Source organism: Triticum urartu, chromosome 3A (assembly GCF_056163025.1).
Source record: "Triticum urartu cultivar PI428250 chromosome 3A, HENAU_Tu73, whole genome shotgun sequence".
NCBI classification, from domain to species: Eukaryota; Viridiplantae; Streptophyta; class Magnoliopsida; order Poales; family Poaceae; genus Triticum; species Triticum urartu.
Window position 1 is genome coordinate 30,836,372 of NC_141875.1, and position 12,728 is coordinate 30,849,099.

General features: G+C 51.0%; 1 protein-coding gene across 1 annotated transcript; it reads right to left on the reverse strand.

The window, feature by feature from the left end:
* Positions 1 to 3,685: 3,685 nt before the first annotated feature.
* LOC125547768 (uncharacterized) lies at positions 3,686 to 4,756 on the reverse strand. The gene is made up of 3 exons (XM_087516531.1): positions 4,389 to 4,756; positions 4,095 to 4,304; positions 3,686 to 3,998 (listed from the first exon to the last, which is right to left on the reverse strand). Exons 1-3 carry the CDS (start codon positions 4,557 to 4,559, stop codon positions 3,837 to 3,839), a joined length of 543 nt encoding a protein of 180 aa, XP_087372657.1. The 5' UTR covers positions 4,560 to 4,756; the 3' UTR covers positions 3,686 to 3,836.
* Between the last annotated feature and the right edge of the window lie 7,972 nt (positions 4,757 to 12,728).

Sequence of the window (12,728 nt, forward strand, 5' to 3'; positions counted from 1 at the left end):
CACGGGCTCCTGGGCCTCGCAATTCTGTTTGTTCTCAAATGTCAGGTCATAGGACACCAGAGCAGAATGCTCATTTGCCAATCTCTCAATGAACAGGGTCGTATCCTCATCACTCTCCGACGAATCAGAAGAGTCGTCCTTTACTGCATTGGTCTTCTCAGAGTCAGGTTTTTTCTCAGAGGGAATCAGGCGACAGGCCTTGCCCCCCCTGAAGGAGGAATTACCAAGCTCAACAGGAGCCTGGGCTCCTTTCGGGGATTCAATCCCCCCTCCTTCTTGTCTTTTCCTTTTGGGGGTAGTGATGTTGTTATTATCCTGGTTTCTAACAGCCACAGGGTCATCCTCGACAGGAGGATTTCTAACCACAACCTCTTCCACTTCATACAGAAATCTGTAAAAACGTCCCCCCATGCACCCCTCAGCAGAAACAGGTGGTTCATCCACACTGCGGCATCCAATTTTGGCCCGGACAGATGAAGGTCTTTTCAGGGTAGACATATCAATCTCCAAGGTCACACCGACAAGCCCACCCACAAATGCCACATTCTTCTCACATCTCTTGTTTAAAGGGATCTTGCTGATTCTAACCCAGGCAATTTCCATCAGACTCTCACAATCCATGTCATCAGACCATGGAGTGATGCGAACCACAGTCTTGTGTTTCTTCAGGGTAATATACTCAACAAAAAGGGCACGCTCTACCTCCCTAACGTTAGGAAACCTCATGACATACTTGTTGGGGGCCAAGAGATGAGCAGAACATCTCCAACCCTGACCGATGTACACCCCCATGTCATCTTGCAGATCTTGCTTGGAGATATTACCCTCTACAATAGTGATCAGAACATTAGTATTCTCTCTCTGAGGCTGCCTCTCCATGCTATAATCAGGAAAATAGCAAAAACCCTGCCCCTTAGCTTGGAAACCACACATAGCAGAGATACACTCCCATGGAATCAAATCAGTACAGACAAACGACAGGTGACCTTTTCTCTTGCAACGCTCACACAGAGCCTGTGGGCATCTAGAAGTGAAGTGACCCACAAGATTGCAGATCTGGCATGCATCAGGCATGGGGTTAGGGTTACCAGCGTTGACGGGAAGATCACGCCTCACAGTAGGGGTAGGAGACTTCCCCTGAGGACGGCGTGGAGCTTTATCCCCACCTTCGCTTTCGGTGGCCGTCGTCCAGCGGTCAGGTCGAGGCAGTCCAGATCCGCCCGAGCCCGCCGCGGCTTCCCACTTGTCGAATCCCGATTCACCAGAGCCCGACGTCTTGGTGGTTGAAGACTGCCCCGCATCCTCCTTGCGCTTCCACACGTTGCTGTCTCGTCCCCGACCGCCACCGCGGTCGAAACGCCCCGCCCCACGGCCGTGCCTGCCCGCACCAAAACCATCTCCCCACATCTCTCCGCCTCCACTTCGACTCCCAATATCAGGTTTCTTTGGTGGGATTTTTGCGGGAGGTGGAGATGCGACAACCTGAGCAAAGGATCTACTGTCGCCGCGAATTTTCCCCTACCACCACAAAAAGAAGGAGAAACCCTAGCCCCCCCCTCTGCGGCGGCTTCCAGAGGTGAAGCAAGCACTCGTCCAGATCTAAAAAAATGGGATGCGAACGGGGCGGCGGGGCTTTTGTACCTGAGGTGGGTGCCGAAACCCTAGATCGGGACGGATCCGGGCGGTCGATGGCCGCGTCGCCCACGTGTCGCAGATCGGCGCCATGGCGGCCCGGGCCACGGCCGAGCACCCCAGGGCCCGCATCTGGTCGTGGTGGAGGTCTTGGCGGGCCACGCACGGCCACGTCCACCTTGTTCCCGTGCACCGCAGCACCACTCCCCCGATCGACGCGACACTCCGCCCCGTCCCCGCACGCTGGTGCCCCTCCGTGAGACGACCCAATCACCGGCAAGCGATCGGAGATCTTGGCACAGTGGCATGGAAAGGACACGATCCCTCCAACATCGATCCGCTCCCCCTCGTGGACGTACCGCGCATCGACCAGGCACCCGCGGCAGTCGAGGAGAGCGAGTCGCTGGATGTCGCTGCGGAGGAAGATCTCGCCGTCGCGGAATGTGGCGGTGCGAAGTACCAGATCGGCCGCGTACGCCACCCGCCATCGTATGTCGTACGCCATCTCCATCTGCAATGGAATAAAAAAGCACGACCTTTCAGAAAATATTCTTAAACTCACTCACTTGCAGGTTGGAACTTTCAATAATATTCTGCTCCTCCATTGGCTACAAGCCATCGAAGCTTGGCACATGGGCGGGAAACATACAAATCGGTCGTGGTTGCTGGATCGGTTGGTGCCCGAGGTCGATGGCCAGCTCTCATCTCCACCGTCACCGGTAACGGTGTGGTTCGGCTTCGGCTACAATCGTTGAAAGGTATCCTCTTCCGCTCTTCCTGTTGCTCTGGGCACATGATCATTGAGCCATGGTATAGCTCTGCGTCATGGCATCTGTGCGATGGGTACTTAAGTTTTCGGTTTGACCTTGATGGCCTCAATTGGGCTCGGTAATGCTTGCTGTTAGCTAGTTAATCGTCTCGGTATTCTCAGTATTCCTCTGGACCCGTTCTAGCTAGGTAAACTGACTTGTGTACTTATCAAGTAAATCACTCAGCATGTTACTTTAGGAGCAGATTTCTCATTCTTCTCAGGAAGAGAAACCCTCAACTTACTTGGTTACTTGTCAATGGCCAAGCATATGTGTGCATTAATAGTTTCAAGTTTTTACAAATGGAGCAGCAGGAGGTTTTCTAGTCGATGAGTTGTTCTGGGGTAGCGACTCGGAAAAAGTCGAGCCTGCAGTTGCGACTAGTCGTGACTCGAGTCATGAGTCGACATTTTTTTGCGACTGATTGACTAGTCCTGTGACTAAAACCATGGCAGGAGCACACATAGATAATGTGTTTATCTTGATCTGAACTGATTCCTCACATAGATTATTTGTCACTACCGGAATCGCACCCTATGCCGACGGCCAGGGCCGTCGGCATAGCCCTGAATGGCCGTCGGGACAGGCCTATGCCGACGGCCCCCGTCGGCATAGGGCCATCGGCAAAATATCCGTCGGCGTAGCCAGAAAGGCCGTCGGCATAGAAAGGCCGTCGGCATAAGACCTATCCCGATGGTGTCCGTACATCTATGCCGACGGCCAAGGCCGTCGGCAACGTTATCGCCTAACGGCGGCCGCCGTCAAGTCTGCCCAACGACTTGTCTCCACGTGGCACCCCTATGCCGACGGCCTAGCCGTCGGCTTAGTCGAAAATTGTGCCGACGGCTAGACCGTTGGCATAGATGTGCCACGTGCCGACCGGCCGCTGCTCGTGGGCCAGGGCTATGCCGACGGCCCAGCCGTTGGCATAGTTTGAAATTAAGCCGACGGCCAGGTCGTCGGCATAGTCCTTCAAAGAGAGATCCCAGTTGCTGACACGTGGGCACCTATGCCGACGGCCAGGCCGTCGGCTTAATTTCAAACTATGCCGACGGCAAGGCCGTCGGCATAGGTTCCCACGTGTCAGCAACTGGGAGCTCACGCTGGCCCTATGCCGACGGCCTAGCCGTCGGCATAGTTTGCTTTTATTTTTTTTTTCTTTTTTCTGTTTGTTTTCAAATCAGTTCAATTCAGATAACATCACATATATAACAGCACATATGAGCAGCACATATCAGCACATATCAACGAACGTAAGCATAAGCATCATGACAACAATAGATCATCATCACACAAGCATAAGCATATCAACGAATGTAAGCATAAGCATCATCACACAAGTCAGCTAAATGATCATCAGCACACACAAGTCATCTCAAGCATCATCATCACATCTCAAGCATCATCGAGCACCGCGGAGGTCGTCACCGCCAAGACGGCCAAAGTCCAGGTCATCAGTGCTAGCGGCAGCGCTACCGCCTCCGCCTCCGTGGATCGGAGTGGTCGGGCTCCGTGTCTCCGGAGTGCTGCGAAGACCACCGCCAACGGTAGATCCACCTGTTCCCTGCATGTTGAAAAGACATATGCACGGGATCTATGACTGTGTTGAAAGGCATGACATGCTTTGGGTGAATAGATTGGGGATGAACTAACCGGCGAGGGGCCAGCGTTCTGTGCCACAAACTCCTCAAAGCTCATCAGCACTGGTTGTGCTGGAGGGCATTGTGCTGTAGGGAACTGAGGACACCTGCCGGCCGCCATATCCTGAAAAGCCTGCTGCATCTGGCTATCCCTCTGCACTTGGTGTTCATAAAGCCTCTGATGCCACGCCATGGTCTCCTGGCGTGTGTACTCCATGTAGGCCTACGGTATGACATGATGGAGCTCATAAAACTACTAAATGCGGAAAATGAAGTGAGAAATGAAGATAAGAGGGAAAATACTTACAGATTGTTGCTCCTGAAAGAGGGACTGTGTACTAGTCACTGGCTGGCTCGTGCGCTGGCTCAGGCTCGGGTCGATCCGACGAAGCTGTGTGTAGGAGATACTAGGAGTGATCACAGCATCGAGAACCGCGTCCCGACCGTGCTCCTTGGGCCCCATCCTCACCACCGCCATGTCGTCCAGAGGCGCCGCAATGGGGTCAGGTGTGTCAGGATGTAACTCCAGATACGCTTCGGAGTAGGCCTTCTTCCTCCCTGCGGTCTTCTTGCCGTAGTACTTGGGCTCGCCAGGCTTGGGGTCCTTCCGCGTATGGGCGATCTCCCACGCCTACATGTGTGAGAGCGGCCGCTTCAGTTTCTCCTCCTGCACCACCAAACAGAGGTTAGTCATACATAAGAAAGTGATGGTAAATAGAAGAAGAAGAATGTTTAATGGGGTTAGTCATACATTAACTGCCTTGTGGAGATAGTGGTTTCGGTTTCCCTGAGCATGTACTCCCTCCGTCCCTCGGTTAGCCTTATTTTGGGTTCTCATAGCCGCCCAGGCTCCAGCCTCATCACACCAAAGATCCACCAATGCCGCCCAGGACTCGTCTTTTCCATAACACCAATTTGGACACACCTACATAATAAAAGCATAATGGCATGTAGGTGTGTCCAAATTGGTGTTATGGAAGCATAAAGCATAAAGCATAATGTACCACAAGGTAATGTAAGCATAATGAAAGCATAATGAAAAATCTTTTATACTTACCACCAAGAACTCGGGCCTCTCCAAGGTAATGCCCATCCTCCGCGCTTCTTCCTTGGTCATCTTCACACCAAGATAGTCGTGGTAGTATGTGGAGATGGCCACATAGCGCACCTCGTACTGCATCTGGCGGGCCTTCTTCTTGCATTGGAGCAGCACGATCTAGTCCGCTCTAGCCCTGTGCTCTGGAAGAACTCGATAGAATTTCTACAATCATGCATGAAACAAGAATGGGAGAAGCCATGAGTTAAATCATTCATGAAACTAGAATGGACTTGTGCTTCTGAAGAGAACTCACCCAGAAAGTAGTGATCACGGCCTTGGCATGGGTCTCATGGTCCGCATGGCGGGCCGCTTCCCAGTGGTCCCAGCTCGTGGCCAAAACCCGACGGTCCGGCTGCCTGACTGGATCAGGACAGTACAACCCCGGCCAATATAACTTCAGCAAGACGGTGATGAGGCCGTTGGGAATACGGACCCCTTTAGAATATATCCAGTTGCTGCAAAAGAATGAACTATTAGCATGTGACAAGAAAAATAAATAACAACCGGAATAAGCATGTGACAAGCAACATAATGAACCACTTACTCTTTTCTCGTGGGCTCAATGAGCCACTTCTGCTCCTCAGTAGCAGGAACCTGCTTTGGTAGCTTTGCGTTGCCACGTAGCCACCCCTTCGTGTCAACCCCCTTCCCGTCACCACCATCATCCCCGCCACCACCCTCCTCCTCGCCTGCCTCCCCCTCCCCAACCTCCTCCCCAACCTCCTCCTCCTCCTCCTCCTCGCCTGCCTCCTCCTCCTCCTCGCCTGCCTCCTCCTCCTCCTCGCCTGCCTCACTAGAGGAGGGTACCTCACTAGAGGAGGGCCTCGAAGACAACACCCCTAAGTCGGTGAGGGTGCGCTCTTTCTGGCCGCGACCCCCTGTAGTGGCTCTCCCCCCAGCACCTCGTCCTCTAGAGGCTCTCCCCCCGCCCCCTCCTCCTCTAGGGGCACCTCTCCCTCGACCTCCCTGTGAGGAGTCATCGTCAAGTAGCCGAGGGGGAGGATTACGTGCTCGGCCACTCCGACTAGGCAGGCCGACGACCTTGCGTAGGAAACACACGCCGTCGGCCTTCCCCTTGCCCATGTTCCACGAACCTGCATTGAAAAGAGAAAAAGCAATTAGTAAATTAATGAAATGAAGGAAAGGCATGATAATAAACACATTAATAAAAATGCATAAAAAGGCATATTCCTAAACTATAGAAAAAAAATACTTGAAACGTACATCTGCTAGAACCCATATGAATCATCACTGTTGTAACCTCTTTCTCGGTCCGTCTCATCATCACTATCAATCATATCATCTTCGTTGTCCGACGGAGGTGGAGGCTCTTCCTCGTCGTCAGCGTTTTCGTTTAACTTTTCTAGCATAAGTATGTCATTTTCATTGACAATGGTCTCACCATCATTCCGTGCATCGTCGACGTTTGGGTCCACATCATCATCACCCAATGGTCTAGCGTCATCGTTTCTAACCACATCATCATCATCATCATCATCAGGTTGCTCTTGATAGAACACTCCCTCGTATGTCATGGGGTTAATGTTGTAGTAATCGTCTTCATTCGGGTCTGGTAGCTTACCATGTGGCGACACCTTGAACACAACTTCCCAACCCTTTAGATACACTTTGTGGCATGGGTAAGGCAGATAATATACTTGTGTAGCTTGGGTCGCCGCAATGAAGAGATCGGCTCCGGCATAGACGGTTGATGGTTTAACTTCGACCAAACCAATGGAAGGCGTATGTTTTACCCCCTCCTGCGGATCGAACCATCGGCATTTGAACACAGGCAGACTTAGGGTCTCACGCCCCTAGCAGAATTTAACCTCGTATATATTTTGTACCCTTCCATAGTAGTCTACTGAATTTTGACCGGGGGTGTACACTCCAGTATTTATAGTTTTGGGATCGGGGCGGCTGTTTTGGTGCTCCTCTGTATGGAAGCGATACCCATTCACATCATACTTTTTACATGTCACGACGGCAGGGTCAAAACCCATGGAAACCCATCTCAATTCATCATCCATAGATATGTTCGGATCTTTTCCCTACAAGTATAATGGAAATTGTTGCATGCATTAGTTCGGTTAACTAATAAATGTTGAAGTAGGTATTTAACAGGGGATTGTGGAAAATTACTTTCTCCATGAACCAAGCAACAAAATTTTTACGTCCAGGGTTTCCATGACGGAGAAGAGTAAGTGCCTCCGCCTCAGTAGGAGGATTCACTCCCGTCCATTCCTCTTGAACGAAATCACTAAAAAAAGATAAGCAGTGTTAGACTGGGACTAAGTGAACATGAAACATGATGATGTGGAAGACATAAAGGAATGGTGTAGTGGTATTACCTCATCCACACTTCCTCAACTTCCTTGATGTTGTGCAAGATATAGAACATGAGGTCCTCCCACTCTTGTCGTGGCATGTTATAAGATTTCGAGGCCCCAGCCCTCCCACCTTGCGCGTTGAATAGATCGAGCCTGGGTTGATACTTGGGCTCTTCTATATTGTATCGAGGCACCTTGTTATGCAGATGGGGAACATGGTCTGGATAGTATGATGTCCTGAGGTCTGACACCTCCTCTAGGATAACTGCCTCAGCTATGGAAGCTTCAATCTTAGCTTTGTTTCCACATTTCCGTCGGAGATGCTTGTTCTACCTCTCAGGTCCGTACTGCTAGCGATTTTGCACAGGGCCCCCCAACAATACCTCGTTCGCGAGGTGCAGAATGAGATGTGTCATCGGAGTAAAGAAGCCTGGCGGAAAGATCTTCTCTAGCTTGACTATCAACTCCGGTGCCTTCTTATGCAATTTTTCAATCACCTCTTTACTTACTTCTTTAGCACAGAGCGTGCGGAAGAAATGGCTAAGCTCGGCAAGCACTCGCCAGACATGCTCGGGGACATAGCCTCGAACCATCACCGGCATTATCCGCTCAATCCATACATGGTAGTCATGACTCTTCAGGCTGCTCACTTTGCCCGTTGAAAGATTGACTCCCTTACTTATATTCGATGCATAACCATCGGTGAACTTTAAAATTTGTTTCAGCCAGATAAGTACTTCTTTTTTTTTCTGGTGGTTTAAGGACAAAGTCAGCATCTGGCTTGAACCAGTTTTTATGACCGCCTGTGGGAGGCTTCATGTTCAGGCGTGGTCTATCACAAATTCTCTGTTGATCGGCTCTAGCTTTTACGTTATCCTTCGTCTTATCAGGAATGTTGAGGATCGTGTGGAAAAGTGACTCTGCCACATTCTTTTCGGTGTGCATCACATCAATATTGTAAGGAAGTTTGAGGTCCTTGAAATAGGGAAGCTGCGAGAAGGGGGTAATGTGCGTCCAGTTGTGCATCTCACCATATCCCTCGAAGCCTTTGGCTTTGGCTTTGCCTTTGCCTTCGACTTTAGGCTTGAGAGCTTTTAGCTGAGCAAGAACATCTGCCCCCGAAAATGTTGGAATCTCGGTTACTTCATGAACAACCCGGCCTTTCGTGAAGTTCTTCTTGTCTTCCCTGTCTGGATGGTCTGGAGGGAGGAACTGTCGATGCAGGTCAAAGGCTACATACTTGCCACCCTTACTCAGCCAAATCATTCGCAGAGCCTGCATGCACACTGGGCATGGCATCTTACCACTTGTACACCATCCGCAGAATAGAGCATAGCCGGGAAAGTCATGCATGCAATAGTGCAACCAAACTTTCATCAAGAAATTTCTCTGCAAATCCCGGTCGTATGTCAACCTCGGAAAGTACCAAGAATGGTGCAAAGCATCCACAAGCGGCTACATAAACACACCCAATTGCTTCCCCGGGTAGTCAGGCCCCGGAATGATGAGCGACAAGAACATGGTCTTCCGTTGCATTAGGGCACCGGGAGGAAGATTGAGCGGAATTACAAACATAGGCCAGCAGCTGTATGGATTGGACGACATACCATATGGATTCAACCCATCACCTGATATGGCTATTCTGACATTCCCAGCCTCGGCTGCTTCCTCGGGGTATTCTTCATCGAATGACTTCCATTCTTCCCCTCCTGATGGATGTATGATTTTTTTTGGATTGTACCTTATACCTTCCTTGTGCCACTTCATCATTTTGGCAGACTCCTTCGTGATGAAAAGGCGCTGCAGTATTTTTATAAAATCAAGATATCGAAGAACCTTAACGGGGATGGTTAGCTACTTTTTCTCACCATCCTCACCGACCACCTCAATGTACCGAGACGAACCGCACTTCCTACAGTACTTGTCATCCACATACTCGTGCCTAAACAAAAGGCAATTCTTCGGGCAAACATCTATTTTCTCATAATCCATAGAGAGTGCCTTCATGATTTTCTTTGTATCGTACATGCTTTTCGGCAGTTCATGACCCTCAGGGAGGCTGTTAGCCCATACTCCCAGGAATGCTTCGAAGCATTTCTGGCTACAACCGTACTCAGCCTTGACTGCAATCAGTTGCGAGATGGCATCCAGCTGAGATATTTTCGCACCCGCATAAAGAGGTTTCTTCGACGAGGCCAAGACCTCCAAGAAGGCCTGTGCGGTTGCCTCCGGCTCCTCCGGTTCATTCTCTGAAGGTGTCGCATTTGCCGTTTCTGCAACAATGACATCATCTAGCATGTCCCTGACCCCGTCGTCCTCATATCCATCGATGCGTTGTCGCATCACCTCCTCTCTACCACGGTCCTGCTCGGCTATGTTTATCGGCGGCATGTCAAAGTTTGGCATATATCCGTGCGTGCGAAGATGCTCACTCATGTCCGTCTGATTTCTATGGTGACGTCTGGCACATCTCGCACAGGGGCATGGTGGGATAATTCTCATTGGACGACGGAATATCTCCTTCAAATACACATCGGTTTTCGCGATCCACTCTGATGTTACTCGATTCCGACGGATAAAACCACTGTACATCCACTGATTATCTGCCATCCTCTGCTTTTTTGCAACCCACACAACATAATTAAGGATTCACTTAAATTAATCACATCAAATTTTCAGTTTCTACCGCGTTTAATCCACCTACATCTCTAATAGGTAAAGATGGGTCCTAATCCCACCCGAGAATGTGTAGATTGAGTACGTTGTCCACGCTCTACCCCGTTCTGAGACAAAATTTCGGCAGCACCTCCCCGCTGTTCTCCAGATACACGTCTCGGCAAAATGCCGAGAGAATGTGCATCCAGAGAACAACAGGGAGGCGCCGCCGAAATCCTGTCTCAGAACGGGGTAGAGCATGAACAACGTACCCAATCTACACATCCTCGGGCTGTCCGTGGAAAGCGCTGGACAATCCGAAAGAGCTGCGGTGATAAATATGCAATTGAATGCATATTTATCGATGCAACCCTTTCGGACGGAAGACCTAGGTTACGCGACTTGATGTGAAAATTTAATCTAGTGACATGGAAAAAAAGTGGACGGGGTCATGGAATTGCTGCTCACCCTCCGATGTAGTCGATCAAAGGAGAGGGATGATCGTGGACCAACACCTCCAACGTCGACGATCACTCCACGAAGATGGAACCCCACAAATCCTGTTAATTACACTGAGTGAAAAAAAATTAGGTCATCACATATCACATAAAGCATTGACACTATATTATGAACCAACAGGAAACATCATCTCAAATTACAAAAAAAGCTTTATTTAAGTCTCCTATGGAACAACATGACCTAACACTAAACATGACCAAACACAAAACTTACAAATATTCATCAATCCATTCATCTAACAAAATTTCATCCATCCATCTATCACAAATCCATCTAACAAAATTTCATCCATCCATCTATCACAAATCCATCTAACAAATTCATTAATCCATCCATCTATCACAAATCCATCTAACAAATTCATTAATCCATCCATCTATCACAAATTCATCTAACAAAACATAACAACATTCATCAATCCATCCATCTACCAATATTCATTAATTCATTTAACAACTAGTAACATAACAACTATCACAAATTTCATCCATGCATCCATGCACATAACAACTAGTAACATAATGCAAAAAAAATTTGGCAGGCATCCATCTCACCGCTGTAGGGGTCGCTGGGACGGGCGGCGGGGCCACCGCTGCAAGGGTCGCCGGAGGAGGGCTCCGAGCCCCGGCCGGCATGGCGAGGGCCGAGGCCCAAGCAGGAGGGAGGCGGACTCGGGGCGGCCTGGCTGGGGCGGCGCGGCGCGAGGAGGGTGTGGAGAGGGGCGCGGCGCGAGCAGGGGGCGGTGGGGTGAGGGGGCGGGCTGGAGGCGGCGGCCGGCGAAGCTGGGTCGGGGTGGCGGCGCGGCGTGAGTAGGGAGGAGAGGGGCGCGACGCGAGGAGGGGCGGAGAGGGTCGCGGTGGCGACGCGGGTCCGGGTGGCGAGGCTGACGGCGGCGGTGCAAGGAGGTGGGCGGAGAGCGTGGCGGCGGCGGCGGCGGCGGAGAGGGCTGAGCGGCGGCGGCGGAGAGGGCTGAGCGGCGGCGTAGCGTGGCGGGTCGGGGGCGCGATGGGGAATGAGTGGAGGGGGTTCGCCCCGCGGGTGGATAAGGCAGCCTATGCCGACGGCTAAGCCGTCGGCATATGTGAGGAGGCCACGTGGCACCTATGCCGACGGCTTAGCCGTAGGCATACTTTATTATTATTTTTTTTTATTTTTTTATTACCCACGTCACTGATCCGCGTAACGCCTACCGTATGGCCGCAGATATGCCGACGGCTTTGCCGTCGGCATAGTTTTATTTTCCTTTTTATTTTATATAATTTTTTTAATGTTTTCTTATAGTTATATATTTATTCTTTTTTATTTTATATAGATTTTTAAATTTTTTTATAGTTATAATTTTCCTTTTTTATGTATTATTATTTATGTAGATTTTTTATTTTTTTAAACCGCTCAGCCCTCTCCTCTCCCGGAACCACACAGAGGGGAGGGGAGGGGAGGCACCGAATTCGAGCAGCTTCGTCCGCCAAGGCCGTGGCCTGGTCGCGGGTATGGGAGCGCCATGGCCGCCCTCGATCGCGTGCTCGATCTGGAGCTTAGTTCGTCAGGTGAGTGAAGGGGGAGGGGGTCGTCGATGGTGAGGGTGGGGGTGGGGGCGGGGTAGTTTAGTTCGTCAGGTGAGTGAAGGGGGGGGGGTCATCGACAGAGGGACACCTGGGAGCAACATCCGGGCCAAACCCGCTGCTACATATCCACACCGTGTAGACCCGACACGTCCGTTTCCCCCCTCCCGGTGCCGGCGGCGGCGCCGTCTGTTAGGGGGGCCACACCCCGAAGATGCGTGCCGCCTCTTCGGACATGCCACAACACCACCCTGCTTGTATGAGGGCCCGGTACGACACTCCGGTGGCATTGCTACCCCCTAGGGACCCCGTCCCGCCTAACCCTGGAGCGGTTGACCACGAGATCTAGCCCTTTGACTTCCTACGGACGGGCTTTGACTAGTGGACCTCTCCACCCGGTTGTGTCGGGTCGGCCCAGAGGGACACCGGGGAGCAACATCTGGGCCAAACCCACAGCTAAATCCACTCCGTGTAGACCCGAT

Bases quoted from the DNA above. Each gene is read 5' to 3' on its own strand.
- LOC125547768 (XM_087516531.1), bottom strand. From the start codon at position 4,559: ATGGCGGTGGTGAGGATGGGGCCCAAGGAGCACGGTCGGGACGCGGTT. The intron at 4,305-4,388 runs GTAAGTATTTTC...GTCATACCGTAG, and splicing joins TCTTTCAGGAGCAACAATCT to GCCTACATGGAGTACACACG. The intron at 3,999-4,094 runs GTTAGTTCATCC...TGCAGGGAACAG, and splicing joins AGAACGCTGGCCCCTCGCCG to GTGGATCTACCGTTGGCGGT.